At 51.1% G+C, this 23,151-nt stretch overlaps 1 protein-coding gene across 1 annotated transcript; it reads right to left on the bottom strand.

Annotated features, from left to right (window-relative positions):
* Positions 1 to 20,321: 20,321 nt before the first annotated feature.
* LOC309966342 (uncharacterized protein) lies at positions 20,322 to 20,933 on the bottom strand (the record flags this gene model as incomplete). The annotated part of the gene is made up of 1 exon (XM_082846304.1): positions 20,322 to 20,933. The coding sequence occupies one exon, from the start codon at positions 20,931 to 20,933 to the stop codon at positions 20,322 to 20,324; it is 612 nt and encodes a 203-aa protein (XP_082702430.1).
* Between the last annotated feature and the right edge of the window lie 2,218 nt (positions 20,934 to 23,151).

The raw sequence follows: 23,151 nt of genomic DNA, 5'->3' as shown, positions 1-23,151 counted from the left end.
AAAAAAAGAAAAAGAAAAAAAAAGAAAGCTGGAGTAGCAATACTCAGATAAAATAGACTTTAAAATAAAGAATGTTACAAGAGACAAGGAAGGACACTACATAATGATCAAGGGATCAATCCAAGAAGAAGATATAACAATTATAAATATATATGCACCCGGGCTTCCCTGGTGGCACAGTGGTTGAGAGTCCGCCTGCCGATGCAGGGGACATGGGTTCACGCCCCGGTCTGGGAAGATCCCACATGCCGCGGAGCGGCTGGGCCCATGAGCCATGGCCGCTGAGCTTGCGTGTCCGGAGCCTGTGCTCCGCAATGGGAGAGGCCACAACAGTGAGAGGCACGCGTACCACAAAAAAAAAAAAAAAAAAAAGACACATGCATCCCAATGTTCATTGCAGGACTATTTACAATAGCCAGGTCATGGAAGCAACCTAAATGCCCATTGACAGACGAATGGATAAAGAAGATGTGGTACATATATACAATGGAATATTACTCAGCCATTAAAAGGAATGAAATTGGGTCATTTGTAGAGAGGTGGATGGATCTAGAGACTGTCATACAGAGGGAAGTAAGTCAGAAAGAGAAAAAGAAATATCGCATATTAATGCATACATGTGGAACCTAGAAAAATGGTACAGATGAACCAGTTTGCAGGGCAGAAATTGAGACACAGATGTAGAGAACAAGCGTATGGACACCAAGGGGGGAAAGCGGCGGGGGGGGGGTGGGTGGGTGTGGTGTGATGAATTGGGCGATTGGAATTGACATGTATACACTGATGTGTATAAAATTGATGACTAATAAGAACCTACTGTATAAAAGAAGAAATAAAGAAAAGAAATAATATGCCTATTTATACATTTATTTATTTATTTTTGGCTGCCTTGGGTCTTCGTTGTTGCTGCGCGTGGGCTTTCTCTAGTTGCAGAGAGCAGGGGCCACTGTTCATTGTGGTGCGCGGGCTTGTTGCAGAGCATGGCCTCTAGGTGGGCGGGCTTCAGTAGTTGTGGCTCGTGAGCTCTAGAGCACAGGCTCAGTAGTTGTGGCGCAGGGGCTTAGTTGCTCTGCGGCATGTGGGATCTTCCCGGACCAGGGCTTAGCTGTGGGATGTCAGGGGTCACAGCACTTTCTAGTGGCCTTTGTGCAGCTGCGGCTGTGAGAGACTGGGGTTTTCCAGGAAGACAAGCGCCTCAGCTTGGGGACACTGAGTCTGAGGCACTAGAGGCAGGGCAGGCAGAGAAAACCAAAAGGTCATGACTGATTCCTGTTTCCCATGTTATTCACGCCAACCCTCCCACTGAAAACAACTAAAACAAAACAGGATAAAGATGAGTATGTGTGTATAACTCAATCACTTTGCTATACAGCAGAAATTAACACAACATTGTAAATCAACTCTACCTGAATAAAATAAACTAAAACAACAACAATAGCAACAGCTGCAGCAGACAAAGGCGACCAGGCCAGGAAGACTGTTCAAGGCTCTGATAACAGGGGAGAGAGGCCAGAACTAAGACGGAACCCACCGCTGAAACACCAGGAAGGATGTTCAAGGCTGGGGTGAGCTGCTGGAAAAGTACTGGAGGACGTCAGAGGAGCTGTCAGTGTAACAAGGCCATGTGTGCTCACTGGAGCCCATCAAAGTCAGGCTTGACCCTCCCGGGGAGAAGGGAGATGGGGCGCTATCTCCCTTGGTGGTTACATTTCAAAGGGATGGACCGCTCCCACATCCTTGAGAAAGATAGATCTGGGTTGTAAAACTGGCAGGAGGCTTTTAAAAAGAGTTACATCTCAAAGGGGCAGAGAAAGAGTTTGCAATTACAAGTTTTCTGAAGTAAATGCTTCAAGGAAAGGGAGGTCAAGAGTCAGGAAGAGGGCCGTCTAAGGCTGTCAGGCGGAGGAGAACATGAACGTGCTGGGTGAAACGTGGCGCCGATCCATCAACACCACGCTTGCGCCTGCACCGCTGAGGGCGCCGAGGGGAGACACACAAACCTACTGGCGGAAGTGACTTTACACTAGGATCACCACCCTCAACGGGCTCTAACGGGGCATCATCCCTCTGTGTTGTAGTCCATTCACCTCCCCCGCCCCCCAGCCCCATAAGTCTCCTACCTTCTCCTCTCCCATCTTTAAAAAAGAATATTCTCTCACCCCGCTTCCCCCTCCAGCTGCCATCTAACTTCTCTCCCCGTTCCGGCACATGATGCTGATGTAGGTGTCTAGACTCAGCGTCGCCTTGGGAAGAGGCGTCTCTCAGGGCTGTAGTCCCCTCGCTGGGTGGGAGGCCGGATGGTGAATGCCAAGGGCTGCTGCTCCATCCTCAGGTGCTATCATCACATCTGGTAGGACTTTTCTACCACCTTGGTATTATTAGAAGGACATCTGTCCCTGCCACCCAGGCTGCTGGCTGGTGGGGAGGCAAGAGCAGGATTTTTAATGAGCAGAAGAAGGCGACATGGGTGCACCAGGAACAAGTGGGGCCAAAACACAAGTGAGAAGCCAGGGACTTACCTGGTGGGGCAGTGGTTAAGAATCCGCCTGCCCATGCAGGGGACACGGGTTCGAGCCCTGGTCCGGGAAGATCCCACATGCCGCGGAGCAACTGAGCCCGTGCACCACAACTACTGCGCCTGCGCTCTAGAGCCCGCAAGCCACAACTACTGAGCCCGCGTGCCACAACTACTGAGCCTGCACTCTAGAGCCCGTGCTCCACAAGAGAAGCCACTGCAATGAGAAGCCCGCGCACCTCAATGACTGCTCACCGCCCGTGCGCAGCAACAAAGACCCAACACAGCCAAAAATAAATTAATTAATTAAAAACAAAAAAAGAAACAGGTAAAAAGCCAGGAGCCAGAAGGGACCTCAGAGGCCGATTACTTCTTGCATCTTAAACCCAGGTGCTCCTGCTTCATTGGCTGAGGGCCAGCGCCTGGGCTCAGACAGACCACAGCCCAGCCATGGCCCACCTTCCAGAGCATTTTATTTATTTTTTTAATATTTATTTATTTGGCTGCGTCGGGTCTTAGTTGTGGCACACGGGATCTTCTTTGAGGCACGTGGGATCTTTCATTGCAGCGCATGAGCTTCTCTCTAGTTGCAGCATGCAGGCTGGAGAGCGAGTGGGGTTCAGTAGTTGCAGCACACGGGATCTTCTTTGTGCCACACGAGATGTTTCATCGCAACACATGGTCTTCTCTCTAGTTGCGGCATGCAGGCTCTAGAGCATGTGCACTCAATAGTTGCGGAGGGCGGGCTCTCTAGTTGTGACACGGGCTCTAGAGCATGCAGCCTTAGTTGCTCCGTGGCATGTGGGATCTTAGTTCCCTGAACAGGGATCAAACCCCGCGTCCCCTGCATTGGAAGGTGGATTCTTAACAACTGGACTGCCAGGGAAGTCCTCCAGCGCATTTTAGATAAGTATGTATAGATAATGAAGAACAATTCAACACTCCTAAGAACTTTTTTTTAAAATTTATTTTATTTATTTATTTTTGGCTGCATTGGGTCTTCGTTGTTGCGAGCAGGCTTCCTCTAGTTGTGGAGATCAGGGGTAACTCTTCGTTGTGGTGCACGGGCTTCTCATTGCAGTGGCTTGTCCTATTGCGGAGCACGGGCTCTAGGCGCGCGGGCTTCAGTAGTTGTGGCGCATGGGTTTAGTTGCTCCACGGTATGTGGGATCTTCCCGGACCAGGGCTTGAACCCGTGTCCCCTGCATTGGCAGGCGGATTCTTAACCACTGCGCCACCAGGGAAGCCCTCCAAAAGCCTAGCTTGCAGTCGGTGGCCTTGGGGTCCCCACAAGCCTCTCTCTTTGGTGCCCAGGACTGAGTCAGCACCTTCTGAGAAGCAGAGAATGAGGTTAGCCTCATAATATACTTGAGAGTCGTTAAGAGATTAGATGATAAACGTTATCACTACACACACAAAAAGGTGAGGGGCAGAGGTGTTAACTAACCTCTTGTAGTAAACATTTTGCAGTATATACGGTTATGAAATCATCTCATCATACACCTTAAACTTACATATATAATGTGTCAAGAATATCTCAATAAAGCTAGAAAAAATTTAAAAGTCACCCTTCTATTTAATAAAAAATAAAGTTCACCACAAGGTGTGACACCCAGGTCCCCTGACTTCTCGTCACAATGTTTTCTGTCTTTCACTACATGCGTTCCAGAAGCCTAATGAATTATAAGAGAAGCCGGGCATCAGGCATCCAATCTTCCTGCAGCTTCTCCAGGGCCCCACAGAGCACCTGGAATCAGTTGTTCATCGGAAGATGTTGGCAACTCTCCTAAAAATAACCCACCAAGTAATCACAATCTACATCAGTGAAAACAGGAAGCAGGTTTTATTATCTTGCTTTTAGAAAGGGAGTGCTTGCCTGGCGAGGTACAGAAAATCCTGCGGGGTCCCAGTTGGCAACAGTGGAGCAGGTGTCTGGCCACTTCCTGCAGCTCTGGGCTTTCTCCAGAAGTGACCCCTTGGTCGCCAACTTGAGGGCATCACCCCTCCTTGCAGTTGGAGGACCTGTGGATCCAAAGCACTCCTCAGGCTCAGCGCCTCTCTGCCGTCTCCCACCAAGGGGATCCTGGCTTTGGGCCCTAGCATCTTCCCCGCAACCTCCAATCCCACCCTGTCTGGAGCAGCCTTCCAGGCACACTTGGTCTGACTTTGCCCTTCTCTCCTCCAACTGCCCAGGGCCCAGAAACCCACTGGGCTGGGCCTGTTGCAAGAGTCTAGCTTGGGTGGACCCTCCTTTGGGTTGGTTCAGGCGTTTCCCCTGGGAGCCCAGCACTAGGCTCTCTCCACACCCACCTCCTGCCTCCTCTCTCCACCTCCAGGACTACATTCTTTGCATCCTCTCTCGGTCTCCTCCACACCAGCCCTGTACGTGTTTTTACTTTTGTGCAATGAACTTACAGCACTTCCCTCAAACATCTTGTACATTGCCTTCAACCAAGATATACCTGTTACAGGTGAGGCCTCAGACCCAAACAGACTGGGGTCTTTCCAGCCCAATTGGACCCCCTCAGCTCCCCTGTTTCTGGATGGCACGGTGCCCACCACAGCTCACGGCCTTCCTCGGATTTCATCTGGCCCCAGGACGATTCCAGCCAGAAAGGAGGGATCCGGGCCTCACCAGGTGGGACTGCAGTATCTGGAAGGGGAAGATAAGGTGCGGGGGGCATTTCAGACTCAGCATCCCACCCAGTGGGGGGGGGGCTAACAGCTGGAAGGTGGCACCAGTAGAAGGGTTTCGGGCACTAAGTCCAACCCAAGGAAAAGCTGCCTCCATTCTATTCACTGTGGAAGCGAAGAAACGTCTGGAGCCCCAACTTCCATTTCTAAAATCCCTCAAATTCGAGAAACAGAAATTCCTCATTTTATTCTTCCAGCCTCGAGTGAAAGTTCTGGAGGGTTTATTGGGGCCCTTTTAGAAGTCCTGGAAATCTCAACCCACTGACAATTCCATTTCCATATCCCTACCCAGGTTCAGAACCCTGGGGCCAGCCATGCCCCTCCAGGCCCGAGGGTCCCCCTGACTTTCCCCATCATGCAACTCCTCCACCTGCTGGGTGGGAAGCAGGTGGCCAGGAGGGGGTGGTGCCTGTGCTCAGCTGGGACGGAGGATTGAGGGGTGCAGCCTGGAAACGGACATCGAAGGAAGTGCTTTGGAAAGAGGGGGACGCATCATACTGAGTGAAGTGAGCCAGGCAGAGAAAGACAACTATCATATGATAGCAGTTACATGTGGAATCTAAAAGGATGCAAATGAACTTTTTTACAAAATAGAAATAGACCCACAGACATAGTAAACCAACTTATGGTTACCAAAGGGGAAAGGTGGGGAGGGATATTTTAGGAGGATGGGATTAACATATACACACTACTATATATTAAATAGATACCCAATGAGGACCTACTGTCTAGCACAGGGAACTATACTTAATATTTTGTAATAACCTATAAGGGAAAAGAATCTGAAAAAGAATAGATATATGTGTATATATATGTGTGTGTGTGTGTATGTGTGTGTGTGTGTATGTGTGTGTGTGTGTGTGTGTGAGAATCACTGTGCTGTACACCTGAAACTAACATGCCATTGTAAATCAACTGTATTTCAATTTTTTTTAAGTTAGCAATAAACAACAAAAAAAGAAAGAAAGAGGGGGACGCTCGCCAACAGGCACTTGTGCCTTACTTCAGGCAACCTTTGGAGTGCAGAGAACCAGACAATTCCTGTTAGGAGCCAGTTTCCCCAAGATCACAGCTAGAAGTGGCAGAGCTGGGATTCTAACCCAGTTTTAACACCAAGACCCATGCTCTTCCTACCACAGCCATTTCTGTCTAGTGGCCACTGAAAAGTCAGCTGAAGCCTCTTCAATCCAAATACCTGCTTCTACCAGTCCCATGGCATCACCCCCCGCCCCACCTTGTCCAGAAAGAAGACCCAGAGCGTGGAGCCCAGAACCTGTCTCTACTGGAAGTTGACATTAATGCTGCATTTCTTGATGTGATCCCTAGTCATTTCTAGTGTTCCTCAGAATTTTTCTAAATTAGGGCAAATACGGAAATTACTTCCAAAAATTCACTCACAGTATTGTTACAGCTGGGCATCAATCTCTGAGGTACTGGCAGGGGCTCAGTGTCCCCCACCTGCTCTCTTACTGTTCCAGAGGCACCGCGCTGCCCTCCCCTGCGGGATCAGAGCAGGAACATAGTCACTCTAAAGAACTGGGATTCTCTCAAGAATTATTTATGTCATTTTTTCCTTTTAAAAACATTTAGTTCAAAAACAACAAAAAAGGGCCTCCCTGGTGGCGCAGTGGTTGAGAGTCCGCCTGCCGATGCGGGGGACACGGGTTCGTGCCCTGGTCCGGGAAGATCCCACATGCCGTGGAGTGCCTGGGCCCGTGAGCTATGGCCGCTGAGCCTGCGCGTCCGGAGCCTGTGCTCCGCAATGGAAGAGGCCACAACAGTGAGAGGCCCGCGTACCACACACACACAAAAAGAAAAACAACAACAAAGACCCTCAAAGCATTCCAACGTAGAATTAACATTCTAGAGGTCAAAAGTCGGTTCATACTCAACTATCTGATGCACACACAGCAAAGAGGTCTTTGCTGCAATTTTATTTCCTCAGTAGCATTTGGAAAACTTTTCAGATTTTCCAGTTAATCTATCCGTAAGTCAATCCGACCACAAAATGATTTGGCTCAGTTATCTAATGAGATCATCTTTCCCCATCTTGAAAGGACTAGTAGAATGACATTACCCCTTATGTAAATTAAGCAGGGCATCTTCTGAGCCCCTCCCCCTTCTCAGCCATCCTGATCTCTTGGACAAAAGGAAAGGGCTCAAAACCAACATTGCCAGTCAGCCTCAAACACCTCCTCTGCCCCAAAACATCCACAACACTCCCGTTTTTTCGGGAGTATTAAGAAGGGATCTTTCAAAAAGCCAGAAGGATTAGGCAAAAACATACCTCAACTGGTTATTAAGGAAGTTTTCCAACACACGACAATGGTAGACAGAGGCTCTAATGAGCCCGGTCCCCTCTCGCCCAGCTTCAAATCATCAACACACAGTCAACACTGTTTCATCTCTAACTGCACCTTCTCACGCCCATGCCCCAGACGATTCTGAAACAAATCCCAGAGAGCATTTCATTCCCTATGTATCTCTGAAAGCTAAAGATCCTTTTATTATGTAAGCATAATAACCTAATTGTAACTGAGAAAAAGTTAACAATTCTGTGTTATCAAGTATCCAATAAGTGTTCAAATTTCCTCAATAACATCCACATTTTATCAATATTTTTTATTGAAGTATAGTTGATTTACAATGTTGTGTTAATTTCTACTGTACAGCAACGTGATTCGGTTATACATATACACATTCTTTTTTTATATACTCTTTTCCATTATGATTTATCACAGGATATTAAATTTAGTTCCCTGTGCTCTACAGTAGGACCTTGTTGTTTATCCATTCTATATATAAAAGCTGACATCTGCTAACCCCGACCTCCCACTCCATCCCTCCCCCAAGCCCCTGCCCCTTGGCAGCCACCAGTCTGTTCTCTATGTCTGTGATTCTGTTTCTGTTTCATAGATAGATTCATTTGTATCATATTTTAGATTCCGCATGTAAGGGTAATACCTACATTTTAAAGATTTGCTTACAGATGAAAACAGCCCACAACTTTTCAGCTAGTGGTTGTTTTTCCCGCTCTTATTACGTGCTTCCTTCTCTCACATCCTGTGGTCCACTCAGCCAGCCGATGGAGTTGGCGTATCAACCCCTTTGGGGTCTACTCCCTTTCTAAAAGTCCCTCTAACACTTTCATGAGCAAACTTTCATTGCCGGCTTTTTGGCTCAGTTTGTTTGGAAAGTTACTCTATGTTTTCTCCTTCTCCCTTCTGGAAACTCAGAAAAGAAACACGTGTTGAATTTCACTACCTCCAATTTTCTCCCCTGTATTAGCCATCAACCTTCACTTCATCTCTAAGGGGACAGTTAACTTTACAACTCTGCTTTTATTTTTTTTTTTTTACTCACTTCCATAGGGCACTCTGCAAAGCCTCATGGTTCCATTTATTCATTCAGAAAGTATTTACTGACCGCCTACATGGTCCCTGACTTGTGCATTATAATAAAAACGTGGCCAGGCTGGCCTTAGAGAACAAAAGTCCAATTCACTCAGCATCAGTTCTCCAAATGTGCGCTAGAGGGCGCCACTCTCCCATTGACATCTGTTAGAAAAGTCTGGCGTGACTAACTCACTACGCAGCTTATGTAAGCTCTCTATACCTCACCACGTAGTCAACCAAATAAAGAATCTCACACAACTTTCCCCTTAAAAACGAAATAAATTCCATTTATTGGATGCACAGACAAAAAGAGAGAGAAATTACATAATTCCCCCAAATAGGTCCATTTTTCCATTAGACATCATAGACAGAAAGCCTAGGGCTTATAGGTTTTGCAAAACTATAAAAATGTTGCACACTATTTTTTCATTGCCAAATACCAAAAGAAAACTGAAAAGTTAAAATCAATAAATATCTATAGAGAGCAACATATCAACTTAGCTGTTACATGTAGTCTCAAAAGTATTTCATTACATTTGAAACTATTAATAAGTTTAATTTGCTATATTATAAAATTTCCTGAATATGTCCCAGTAATAGCCAAAAATCCCGTGTCAGTTAACACAACAAATATTTATATAGCACCTGACGTGTGCCAGGCATTGTACTGTCCTTGGTGCTTATATATGAAGGGGGAGATAATGAACAAGCAAACAAATAAATAAACAAGGTCATGTTTGTGATAAATGCAAGAGAGAAAATAGAGCTGGTTGATGTGAAAAAGAATAGATGGGGAGTTATTGACCTAGAGTGTTTAGAAAAGGCCTCCATGAGATGACAGCTCCACTCATCCCTCAGTGGCAAGAGAGCCCTGGGAATATCTGGGAGCAGAATATTCCAGAATATTCCAGGAAGAGGGAACAAAGGCAAAGGCCTAGTGGGAGGGAGACGCAAAAGGGAGGAGATATGTGGATATATGTATATGTATAGCTGATTCACTTTGTTATAAAGCAGAAACTAACACACCATCGTAAAGCAATTATACTCCAATAAAGATGTTAAAAAGGCCTACCCATGAAAGTGTGATAAAGAAGAGTAGGAAGAGACCACAACAAACAAGTGCTGCAGAGGGTGTGGAGAGAAGGGAACCCTCCTGCACTGCTGGTGGGGAGGTAAACTGGTGCAGCCACTATGGAAAACAGTATGGAGGACCCTCAAAAAATAAAAATAGGGTTACCATATGACCCAGTCATCCCAGTCCTGAGTATATATCTGAAGAAAATGAAAACATTAATTCAAAAAGATACATGCACCCCAATGTTCATAGCAGCATGATTTACAATGGCCAAGATATGGAAGCAACCTAAGTGTCCATCAACAGATGAATGGATAAAGAAGAAGTGATGTATATATACAATGGAATACTACTCAGCCATATAAAAGACTCAAGTTTTGCCATTTGCAGCAACATGGATGGACCTGGAGAGTATTAGGCTCAGTGAAATAAGTCAGACAGAGAAAGACATATACTGTATGTTATCACTTATACATGGAATCTAAAAAATAAAACACGTGAATGATATAACAAAACAGACTCACAGATATAGAGAAATAGTAGCTACAAGTGGGAAGAGGGAAGTGGGGAGAGGCAAGATGGGGTAGGGGGACAAGAGGTACAAACTACAAGAGGTATAAAAAAAAATAAGCTACAAGGATACATTGTACATCACGGGGAATATAGCCGATATTTTATTATAATAACTTAAAGTATAATTTATAAAAATTTGAATCCTTACGTTGTACATCTGAAACCAATATGATGTTGTAAATCAACTATACTTAAAAAAATGTTTTTTAATTAAAAAAAAAAAGCAGCAGAGGAGGAAGGTATAGTGTAATGGGAAGGGGGAAGGATTGCACAGAACAGACAACAGAGGTAACCCTAAAAAGAAGCTCTGTTTGGGCTTCCTTGGTGGCGCAGTGCTTAAGAATCCACCTGCCAATGCAGGGGACACAGATTCGAGCCCTGGTCCGGGAAGATCCCACACGCCGCAGAGCAACGAAGCCCGTGCACCACAACTACTGAGCCTGTGCTCTACAGTCTGCGAGCCACAACTACTGAAGCCCACGCGCCTAAAGCCTGCGCTCCCCAACAAGAGAAGCCACCGCAATGAGAAGCCCACATGCCGCAATGAGAAGCCCGCGCACTGCACTGAAGAGTAGCCCCCGCTGGCTGCAACTAGAGAAAGCCCACGCGCAGCAACGAAGATACGATGCGTCCAAAAATAAAAAAATAATTTTTTTTAAAAAAAGAAGCTTTGTTTGGTTTTTCTTTTGTTTCGTTTGCTTGTTTGGGGTTTGGATTTTTTTATTGCAAATAAATTGAATTTTAGTAAATGCTTTTCCTGCATCTGTTGAGATGTTCATGTTTTTTCTCCATTACCTGCTGCAGTGGTATATTTCTTTAATAGAATTTTCTGATGTTGAACCATCTTTATATATGTCTGATAAAGCCTTCTTGGTCATGATGCATTTTAAAATATATTTCTGGATTTTATTTGCCAATATCTCATTTTGGATTTTTGCGATTCTACTTATGGGTGAGATTGGCTGAAAATTTTCCTTCGTTGTCCTGTCCTTGTCTGGTTTCATTGTCAAGGTTTTACCAGCCTCATTAAAAGAGTTTGGGAGTATTTTTCACCCTATTCTCTGGAACAGTTTGTATATGAAGAATTACCTCATCATTAGAGGTGGACAAGCCTTTCCAGTTAAACCTATCTGGACTCCTATCTTAATTTACTTTAATCTTTCTTATTATTTTTCTCCTTCTTTGGGCATATTCTGTTGTTCGTTTCTTAACTTCTTAAGTTAAACTCTTGACTTTTTGATTTTCAAAATGTCCTCTGTTCTGATGAATACATTTAAGAGTAAAATTTTCCTCTTGCATGACACAAGGCTTGAAACATAGTGTTTTCATAGTCATTCATTCATAAATATTTTATCATTTCCATTACAATTTCTTCTGTAATCTGTAACTTATTAATAAGCGTGTTTTTACATAAACACATAAATTCCTGAATGTACAGAAGCTTTTGTGGGTTTTTTTGTTAATTATAGGTACATATCGTTTTATGGTGCTTCACAGATAATGCATTTTTTACAAATTGAAGATTTATGGCAACCCTGCGTCAAGCAAGTCTATCTGTGTCATTTTTCCAACAGCCTTTGCTCACATCACGTCTCTGTGCCACATTTTAGTAATTCTCGCAATATTTCAAACATCTTCATTATTATAATATGAAATAAGATGTTAATACTTATGTTACAGTGATCTGTGATCAGTGATCTTTGATGTTACTACTGCGACTTACTGAAGGCTCAAGTGGGAGTTAGAAGTTTTTAGCAATAAAGTATTTTTAGATTAAGGTGTGTACACTGTTTTTTTAAAGACATAATGCTACTGCACACTTAACAGACTACCGTATAGTGTAAACAGAACTTTTATATACACTGGGAAACAAAAAAAATTCATGTGACTCGCTTCGTTGCGATATTTGCTTTATTGCGGGGGTCTGAAACCGAACCAGAAATATCTCAGAGGTGTACCTGTATTTCTAATTTTATTGCATTCACAGAATATTCACAGATTGTATTCACAGAATACGATCTATCAGTGATATCTGGGTTTTTTTTTAACGTTGTCCAATAAGTGGGACTGCTGTATTCACTGGCTCTGTTTCTTGATTTTCTCATATTGCAAGATTTCCTTAATACGTCCCAGTGATGGCCAAGAGAGCAGTCCCATTTTATATAACCCTCTCCAGGCATTAGGGAGAAGTGACTGTAAACATATACCAACCAGGGAGAGGCAATAGGAACAGAAAGAAAATCCAAAGGGGATATTTTTGTTCCAACTCCAGCATCCTACGCAGAGCATGAATCCAATCAAAACCAACATTCACGCAACAAGGCCATCTCCCTGGTCACTGGGGGCTGCAGAGAGATCTGCACAGTAAAAGTGAGAGAGAAACCAGAGCACCGGCTGGACCAGCCAGACAGCCCCGGACCCTGTCAGCCCCCTCCTGGGAACAGGTGCTCAGGCATCCCTCAGAGTTCCCGGGGTTCATATTTTGCCATCACCCTGGCCGGAGCTACTGGGTCTGGAGTGTACCTGCCCCCGGCATGCCAGCTCAAGGCTCACAGCCACATCGAAGTGTGGGGAGAATGAACTCTGTCCAGGGGATGGTGACTAGTCACACCAAACCTGTCTCTGGGATTCTGTGGGGGAGACAGAGAGGGACACACAGAGCAGAGGGCGGAGATGTCAAGGGCAGTAGCAGAGAGAACAAGCATTATCCTCGAAGCAGCAGGCACCGTGAGCTAGCGCGGAGACGAGGTGGGAAAGCGACGGCCATGGTGTCCCGCTCCACCAGCCTGAAACATGCTGCTTCTTATGTGCAAATAAAGATTGAGCGCTCCCCAGCCCCCGGAACTCTATGGCATCCATTCCTCCTGCAGGAGACCACAACGCACACACCCCCTGTAATTTCTGGGAGTGCTTACATGCAGTGGAGGCTGCCTGTCCCCTCAGTCCCTCAGCCACTGTCTCTGCCACCTCTCAGGACCCACATGCACCATCATGCCACCTGGCTCCGGAACGCCTCTTGTCCCACACACGGACACAGTTCACGCTGCTCCTATCAACTAAGGCTCTCTTGAACCCACGTGCTTGAAACCTGATCTCAGGAGTTGCTGCTTGTCTCCTAGCAGATTTCCACAAGCTGGGGAAGGACCAGCTCAGCCCCTCGGGTCTTTCCCACATCTCAGAGGCCCCTGTCCCCAGGCGTTCTGACCAACAACAGCCTTTTTAAAATGATGATTATTAAACACAACAGCTAACATGCTTGGTCTGAAGCATCTGCGTTTGAAATGCTACCCAAGTCTAAAGCTAGGTCGAGAAAAGCAGTGGGTATTTGTTCTACGTGGGTTTCACCATCTCACAAAGCACATGGCCACCTCCAATCTGTCCATCTACCAGCAGCTCTTCGATGAAAGCCTACAGCACCACGCAGAACTAAACAAAGATGCTACTCACGATCTCTTGTCTGTGCAAGAGCCTTGGAGCGTGTATCCCGCTGAGACACTGCCTTAGGTTGGGGTCCTTGGAAGCAAAGCCTGAGTCAAGGATTCTGTTCAAGGGGAACGAGAACTGTTGGGAGGTGCTCTCTGCAGAAGGGAAGTGGCAAGTGGGCTCTGGTGGAGGAAGGAGCCAGGGATATGGTCTCAGCAGGACCCCAGGGTCGCCTGTTCCCTCAGGAGCCCCGAGCAGAGGCTGCACTTGGAGCTGGCCCCTCTGGGGTCAGCAGTCACTCGCAGTGGTAGGGGTGGGCTGGGGGCAGCCCCCTGAGCTGGGCAGCTGGGAACCATTAACAGCCGATGCCCACGATAGCTTGGAAAGGGGATCCAGCGGGGCACAGCCACGGCACACACCCTCTCACTTGGGCGTTATTAGGGTGAGGAAAGTGAGGCTTCGTGATGTTTTGAAGGGGGGTCATAAGGTGGGTGCAGAGACCAGGTGGAGGAACTGCTCTGCTTTCTCGGGGCTGGCCTTTTCCTGGGCTTTTCTCTCCTGTGCTGTGTTCTGTGTTAATGGAAAATTCTCATAAAGCCAGGCTGGGCCGGCCAGGTCAGGATGGGCACGGCTGATGAATGCTCTGCTCCCCAGGGCGGGGGTGGGGGGCGACCGTGGATGGGATCCTGGACCCTGGTGGAGGCAGCGTCTCGTCTCTACACCCCACAAGCTGCCTAAGAAAAAACACACTTCAGTTTGCTCCCTTTGGACAGTAGGGTCAATGGCATGTCGGAGTCAAAAGGTCCCCCCCAAAGAAGGGGGAAGTGAGGTAGGGCAGACCACCTGCACACACGATGACGGCCTGGGCATCTTGTTAAAAGGCAGTTTCTGGGACTTCCCTGGTGGTCCAGTGCGTAAGACTCTGCACTCCCAGCACAGGGGGCCCGGGTTTGATGCCTGGCCGGGGAACTAGATCACGCATGCATGCCACAAACTAAAGAGTCTGTGTCCCCAACTAAGACCCGGCACAGCCAAAATAAATAAATATTTTTAAATAATAATAATAATAAAAAACCCGGTGGTGTTTCTGTATATATATTTTTAAATGCCGTTTCTGATTAGAGTTGGGAGGGGGGTTGTGATCTTGCGGTTATAACAAGCCACCGGGTTTCTGGGCAGCCACCAGGAGTCCACTCGCCCGCCTTCTCGCCTCTGGGCTCCCCTGGTGGACCATCCCTTCCCCACGCGCAGACCACGGGCTCCAGGCGGAGCTGACCCTCTCCAGGCAGTGTGTGCCCAGGCCTGGCCATCCAGCGCGTGGCGTTCCCCAGGCCTGGTGCAGCCTCTGTCCTGGCAGCAGGCATCGACCGATTCCAGCCGACGACAGTCAGCCCTGCAAGGGGTTCAGACCATCAGGGAAGGAGCTGAGCCTGAGCTGGCGGAGGGCCCAGCTATCGCCCGCGCCTTCCTGCCCCGCGAGGCGAGGCGGGAGGCAGCTGAGACGAAGGAGGGCGGAGCCGGCGTCACGGTCAAGTCCCCGCCCTTCTCAGTTACGGAGCCTGCGGTTCCCCTTTATGGTTTTCGTGGATTTGAGTTGAACAAGGATCCTGCTTGATTCACCTACAACAGCCCCGGGTCTCAAAAGACCCTGTCGTTGCGTTACTACCGCTCAGGACCCTCTTTGGCTGATAGAGACAATTGATGCAACACCAAATCTGAATCAAAGAGTAAGGCACAGAAGGAAGGTTCTGGAGTGAGCCTGGGCCACGAGCAGGCCCAGCCCCTCACCAGGAACAGGAGGAAGATCGCTCATCCGCGTCTCGGCAGCGCGGTGGCAGGCCGGGCGTAACTCCAGTCTCCAGAGCCTTCTGCTGCGGAAGACTCCCGGGCTGTGAAGCCAGTGGCCGGGCCCACCCGCGCCAGGAGACAGCGGCAGGACAATGACGGCACGCCTGCCCCTACGTGGGCCTTCGCAGTGCGCACAGGGTATATACACATTCATCCGATTCTCACAACCCACGAGGCAGGAGGAACAGATAAGGAGACCAGGGCCAGGAGAGAGACGCGACCAGCCAGGGCCTCTGGGTGGGGATGGGCCAGCCCTGGAGCGGCCCAGCACTCAGGTGCTGAGGGAAGCACCTCGAAGGTTCTCAGCAGGTCTGCCTCGCTGTGCACCGAGCAAGCTGCCGGGGGACTGCCCCAAGGGCCCCCGGTATCCATTACCCACATCCAAGTAGTGGCCATTATCCATGTGGGGGAACCCGAGCTGACTCACTGCTGTGGCTCTGGAGCTATGCGACCTTGAACGTAACTCCTCAAAAAATGATGGAGGCGGAGCTGGAGGCCACCTCCCTGCTCCCAGCTGAGCCCCAAATGACCACTCCTCACATGAGCTGATGTTGAGACAACATTGATTCCCCTTGGTCAGCTCCAGCAAGCGTCAGCAACCTAGGGAGACGTCCAGCCTGGACATCCATTGACACACGCTCCTGCGGAGTCGGTGGGGGTGGGGTCTCTCCTGTCCCACTGCCCCGAGGAGGGGAGAACCCAAGGCCTCCTGCAGCTGTTATTGCCCAGGAAAGCCAGCCCACAGCCAATAAGATACACTCACCAGAGGACTCATGTCCCCCTCCCCGTCACACCTCCCATCACCTCCCACCCGACAGCCTCCAGCACTGGACCCACCAGCCAGTCGGCAACTACTTTCTGAGTGTTATGAGCCCAGCCCTGTGCTACACCCTGCTGGGGTTCAAGAAGGAATGACACAGCCCTTGCCTTCAGGGAGCTCCCAGTCTCAGTGGAGGTTTCACATGCACACGCGCGTGCGCACACACACACGCACACACGGGAAACGGGAGTACCGTAAGTCCCCTACATACGAACGGGTTCTGTTCCAAGAGCATGTTCGTCAGTCCAATTTGTTCATAAGTCCAGCAAAGTTAGCTTAGGTACCCAGCTAACACAATTGGAGGGCAAGCTGCAATTTCACTCACGCCTGCCGCTGATGGAATGCACGCTCACATCTTTGAAAGTTCGCAATTTGAAGGATCATGTGTAGGGGACTTACTGCATAAGACTCCACACGAATTTCAGGCGTGTGATAGTGTGTTAACACGGGGACTGTTCAGAGGAGGGCGGAACGTGGGCTTGGTGGTCGGGAAGGCAGCCTGGTGGAGAAGAGGGCTTAGCCGGGGGTGGGGGTGGGGGGCACAGGCCAGAGTAACAGCAGGGGAAACAGAGGCAGGACCGAGGAGGGAGATGAGAGGAGAAGGGGCATCTGTGAGGGTCCCCTGGGTTGGGCCAAGGATCAGAGAGAAGGAAGTTCTAGAAGCACAGGGCCTCATTTTTCTGACCTTCCCCAGAGCAGCCTGTTATCCCAGAGCCTGGCATATGGCAGACGGTAAGAACCTACAAGCAAACTGCACTGGAGACAGGAACCCATGGGGGCCTCCTGGCAACCCTGACCAAACCTCAGCTCAGCCCTGGGACCTCTCACCTCAACACAACTCCCCCACGCCCCGCAGCACTCACGTCCCTGGGATTTGACCTACATTTCAGGACTAAAGGCCTCTCTCCACCTCCAAGGGTTTCACCAACTATAAGCTACCTCATGAAGTCTGGTTGTCATCAAAACCCAGGCCCGCCCTAGTTGGTCCCTCCTTTTCTGATGGGTGGTCCAGTCTGGGGAGGCTGGGGAGCTCCAGGCCAACCTGCACGGGTGTGAAGCCCGGAGGAGCCCTCGCCCAGCTGCTGGCCCAGCACCCCTCCTCCTGTTCCGCTGTGAAGTCCGGACACACAGAAGCTTATCTGCCAGCCTCTCTCCCTGCCCGGAGCCAGGGGGCCCCAGCAGGGAGGCTCTACTTCCTCCCCAGCCCTCCCCCTATCCTGCCCAGCGCCAGCCAGGTACAGCCCCAGCAAGCAACCGCAACCCAGAGAAGACCAGCCCAGCCCAGCGAGCTTCCAGCATCTGGGGGAGGGAAGAGAGGCTCCAGAAACCTGATGTGCTGTTTGTTAGGTTTGGGAGAAAAGAGTGACTAAAAGAGGCCCCTCCTCAGAATTCTTTATTCCTGAACAAGGGAAGGAAGGGCAGGGGTTGGGGAGGGCAGGGGATGAAATGCTACTCGAATGGAGGCCCTGACCCGGGGCTCTGTGTCAGGTAAGGAAGGAGTGGCGGGTTAGTCCCGGGGCCGAGGATCTCGGTCTGGAGTCCAGGAGCTCCTGGGATTGCTCGTAGATTCTTGCATCTACGTGACTATCTGTGTCTTCCTGGGGAGAAGGTTCATAACATTTGCCATCTTGTCAGAGGGCTTCACGACCCCAAAAGTGTTAAGAACGTTGCTCTGAAAGGAGAGTGAAGCCTGCAGGTATGTGCACACCCGGGGGAAGGTCTTGTCTCTGGAGCCGAGTCTGCTACCAACTTGCTGTGTTCTCCTAGGCAGTTCACCTCCCATCTCTGGTGGGCCAGGCGGGAGCAGAGAAGCAGGCGTCCCACACAGGCACCGTCCCTGCTGCCACGGGAGAGCGGAGGCTCACAGCCAGGCAGTCAGCACGAGCTCTTCTGCGGCTGTGACTCCCAGCAGGTCCGGGGAGTTTCTCCACCAGGGCGCAGAACCTGCCTCCAGTTCCAGGTTCCATGTGTCCCTCTGCTGTCAGCTCCCGAGGTAGGTCTTCTTAGGGGACGTGTCCTCATGCCGGGGCACAGGCCCAGGGCCCCATTCCTAGTCACTGTGTCAGATGTGCCTTGCACACAGCCCAGAGGTCCTGTAAAGTCCTCATCTGTTCACAAAGACAAAGAGACCAGGGTCAGGTCTGGGGTGGGACGTGGCCCTGCCCAGCCCCCGTCAGCCATCTCTCCAGGGCTACGAGGGAGCAGTCATGGGCCCCCTGCACCCTTCCAGGACTTTGAGTCCTCTTAGCCCCTACCAAGCACCCAAGCATTACTAATCCCATTTACCAATGAGACAACGTGGGTTCAGGGCACTTGGTGACTGGCTCCAGATGTCCTGGGTCCCGATTTAATCTCTTAATCTCCACCACTAAGTACTAGTCCACAGTACAACAGCCACCTAGGGGCGGCAGGCAGAGGACAACTGATCGCTGAGAAGCCCCGTGGCTCTAAGGAAGGGCAGAGCGCAGGGATGGGTCTCCAGCGCTGAGCACGGGACTGGGTGTGGAACAAGGGCTCTATGAGAGCAGGTCCTCTGCCAGCCCCCAGCTTCCTTCCTCCCAACCCACTACCCAGGATGCCATGTCCCCTTCAGACACCCACAGCCCCTAGCAATGCCCCTGCCCAGGCTCACATTCCCACATCCCCAAAGTCCCATTTTCCCACCTGTAAGAGCCTCTCTTAACAATGATACAGTAGAAATGAAGGGTCTTGGGGTCCAGAACCCAAAATGAGGTCCAGGCTTCTACCGCTGCACCGCTAGCTCCTACGTGTGATTTAGGGCCAGCTTGGGTGAGTCTCAGTGTCCTTGTCTGCCAAATGGCTGAGAAGCCCAGGCCTCCAAGCATCAACTTGGAATCTGAGGCCCGGGGGACGGGTCCTGGCTCTCCCCTTTCTCACTGCATGACCTCGGCCAAGCCTCCTGGGGAGCCTCCTTTCTTTGGCCCGGATGACCCCAGGACCTCGAGGCTCCTGCCCGTCCCACTTCCATCTCTCCTCAGTGCTTCCAGCTGTCCCTGAACTGCACTTGAGATCACTGGGCTCTTCCCATTAAACATCTCAGTGTCCCCTCTCTCTGCCACAAAGTCCTTTGTAGAGCAAATGTGAACCTCCAAGGTAGGACCCCTGCCTTGGAAACCTTCCACACCCTTGTTCTCCCTATTCGTCCCCAGGACACAGTTCAAGCCATCAAATTGCCTTGGGCGACACCATTCACCTCGCCTCCCAGAGCACTTTGCAGTCTGTCCCCACAAGAGCCGACAGTCGGCATCACCCTGTATGAGCGAGCACCCCAGGGGACAGGGCCTGTGGCTGTGCTCTTCCCAAGAGCCCTGCGCAGCACACTGCTTGGCACACTGGGGCGCTCAATTAATGACGTCACCCTCTCTTGTCTGCTAACAGCAATTACAATCCTCACAACATACCAGGGAGGAGGACCCCTCATCGTTAGCCCCAACTCACAGATAAGCAAACTGGGCCATGAAGTGCAATGACTTCTCAAGGGTACCAAACAGTAAGTGCTGGCGCCAGGAGACCCTAGGGGCTGCGGGTGGGCTTGCGGATTGTGGAGAGCACGCCCTCCGGGTCGCTTTCAACTCTGACATTCAGGAAATGAAGATCTAGTAAGAAGCTAGTCGTAGACCTAGGAGCTCACTACGCCCCACCTCCCTCACCTGTCCCCACCTGACCCCGAACAAGTCTGAGACGGGCTCTGGCCAGCGCCAGGTCTCACCTGCTCTAAGCCGGGTGGGCCTGCGGAGGAAAACCAACGCAGGGGCCCAAAGCAGCCGTGTGCAGCCAGCCACAGGGTCCTGGGGAAGGAGCGGAAGGAGGCGGCCCACTCCTTTGAGACCCCAAGCCAGCCCTCCCAGTCTCCCGGGATCCCAGCCAGAGAGGGGGCCGAAGCCCAGCGCCATCTCCAGAGGTCACGGATGCGGCTCTGGGGCAGAAAACAGCCGGAGGCAGCAGGTCCAGCGCGCATCAGAGCACGCGGCCTAAATGGGCCGCCTGGCCCTCGGGCCCGTGGCCGTGGCTGCGCTGGTGCGTCTTGAGCGAGCCTTCGCGTGCGAAGCTCTTGCCGCAGCGGGCGCAGAAGTAGGGCCTCCGCTCCCCGAAGACGCCGGGGCGGCGCGGGTGCGGCGCGGGCATGCGCGCGTGGGTGCGCTGGTGGTTGAGCAGGAAGCGCGGCTCGCGGAAGCAGCGGCCGCACTGCGTGCACTGGTGCGGCTTCTCGCCGCTGTGGATACGCTGGTGCGTGAGCAGGTTCTGCTTGAGGCTGAAGCAGCGCCCGCACTCGGGGCAGGGGAAGGGCCGCTCGCCCGTGTGGGTGCGCTGATGCACCTCGAGGTTGTGCTTGACGCTGAAGGCCTTGCCGCACTCGGGGCACACGAAGGCGGCCGCGCGGCCCACTCCGGCATGCGCCTTCTGGTGCCGCACCAGGCTCGGCTGCTGCGAGAAGGTCTGGCCGCACAGTGGGCAGCGGTGCGGCTGCTCCTCCGCAGGGTGGTGGATGACCAGGCCTCGATCGTCCCCCAGGCCCTCCTCCCCGTCCCCCACAGGGGACCTGTCCCCGGAGGACGCCAGTTCGGTCATGGGCGCTTCCGGCTGCAATCACCAGCCCCTGGGGAGGCAGAAGCAGAGAGTAGTCAGGGGGCACCCGAGGATCACCCAGGCCCCAGCCTCAGGGAGGACACTCCCCTGGGCTCCCACGGCTTCCAGAACCTGCCACTCTCCAGTCCTGTTCGAGCCTGTGTCCCCCTGCTGGAATGCCCTTCTTTCTCCTCTACCCCTAATCACATCCTACCCCTCCTTCAGGCCTTTCTAAAATGACACTTCCTGCTAGAATCCTTCCTTGACCTCTCCAGCCCCTCCGGAGTCACGTGACCCAACCCTGTGACCGTCACTCATCACACAGCATGCTGGTCTGTCAGGCCACCTCTGTCTCCCTGCCCTGTGAGCACCTTAAGGACAGAGCTGCTTGCTTTTTTTTTTTTTTTTTTTTTTTGGCGGTACGCGGATCTCTCACTGTCATGGCACAGGCTCTGGACGCGCAGGCTCCGGACGCGCAGGCTCAGCGGCCATGGCTCAGGGGCCCAGCCGCTCCACGGCATGTGGGATCTTCCCAGACCGGGGCACGGACCCGTGTGCCCTGCATCGGCAGGCGGTCTCTCAACCACTGCGCCACCAGGGAAGCCCAAGAGCTGCTTCCTTTTGTGCCCCGCATCAAACACTGTGCCTGCCACACAAGGCATTGAATAAATGCTGATGAGTAATATTCAGGGACTCCTAGTATTGTAAGTTATACTGAACCTGGATGCGTCTTATCTCTCCAACCAGATTCTCAAGAAGGGGGGTAGGGAGGTGCATCCCCAATCTGGAGGGAAGGGTGGGTCAACGGTGGTTTAAAGATATTTTTGCAAAGCTTCAAAAAGAAACAAAAGCCCTGTAAACTTGAAAGTAACCTCAGTTAAACATTAAGGCAGCAGCTCTTTGTTTATCAAAATGAGGCATGCCTGTAAAAGGTTTGCAAGTCACTGAACCACACTGTGAGCTCCCAAAGGGCGGGTCTCAGCTTGATTCCTCTTGGCATCTGGCATCGCCCCAGCAAAGCCTGGCCCAAGGCTGAGGAACACTCAAAGCTCAACAAACACCCCCAAGTTCAGTTCCATCCCGTTCACACTGGTTCTCCTAAGGATCCTCTTTCCCAGGGCACTGTGTTCCTCTTAAATTGTTTCCCACTGTCCTCACAACAGCCCTGAGGAAGGGGCAGGCTTATTGAACCCCATTCTATAGATGGGGAAACTGAGGCTCAGTGAGGCCCACTTACTTGCCCAGGGTCACACAGCAAGGTGAACCAAGACTAGGCCTTAAGTTTCCTCACTGTCAAAATCTCTTTTCAACATAGTAGTTGCTCACCAGCTAAGTTCCCCTCAAAACACACAAACACACACACACACACACACACACACACACAAGACCACCACCCTCCTGGCCACCATCACAGAGCCATCAATACCCAAAGGACCACTGCTTCTGGGGCACTGTCTGCGGCCACCACCCTCACGCCTCCCCAAAACCCTAGGCTCCTGCTCTGTAGAGCGCTGGGGCCTGCTGGGAGGGAAGGAGCTGGCCACTCCCCTGCATTCCCCCACCCCCAACTGGGAAGCTTGCTGGCCCTTCCCCTGGTCCTCCATGCAGACCTTCTCCACACTTCCAGATCTCTCTGCTAACCACAAGCTCAGTGGACCTATCGGCAGAGTGGGGTCCCAGAGGCACCCCCTCTGTCTCCCCCTACCCTCAGGCTGGGGTGGAACGCCACTCACCCAGGAGAAGGGGACAAGTACTACTTGCAATAGACCCCACCCACAAGTCTTTCCCCAGGCAGCTGCATGGACGTTTGCAAAGACAGATCATCGCTGTCCCCTTGGCCAGTCTCAGCCCGGCCTTGTCTCTGGGCAGCCTCCCTACTCCCCAGCTATACCCCTGACCAAGGGCCCCGCCCGCCGAGAGGGTCCAAGGCCTTGCCCCCCCTGTCTCCCCAAGGTTCCTCCATCCCATCCCACACTCACAGACCAGGCTGCGCCCCAGTTCCTCCGGCCTCCAACAGTGGCTCTTTCCTCGAGTCTGCGCTGCCCAAGGCAAATACGGTAACTCTCCGCAGCACCTCCCGCGCCCCTTCCACCCTCAGAAAGACGGCCAGCCTTCCGCACCGCTGTCCTTTTCAAATACCGGCATTAATCAAAAGAGCTGACCCCACCCACCCGACCCCCCCGCGCACAGCCTTGCCAATTCCTGAGGCCGGAGCGATCCT

The sequence above is a fragment of the Leucopleurus acutus genome (genome assembly GCF_964270905.1).
Source record: "Leucopleurus acutus genome assembly, chromosome: 9".
In the NCBI taxonomy this organism is placed as follows: Eukaryota; Metazoa; Chordata; class Mammalia; order Artiodactyla; family Delphinidae; genus Leucopleurus; species Leucopleurus acutus.
Note: the sequence above shows the minus strand (reverse complement) of the source record. Positions and strands in the feature narration are given on the sequence as shown.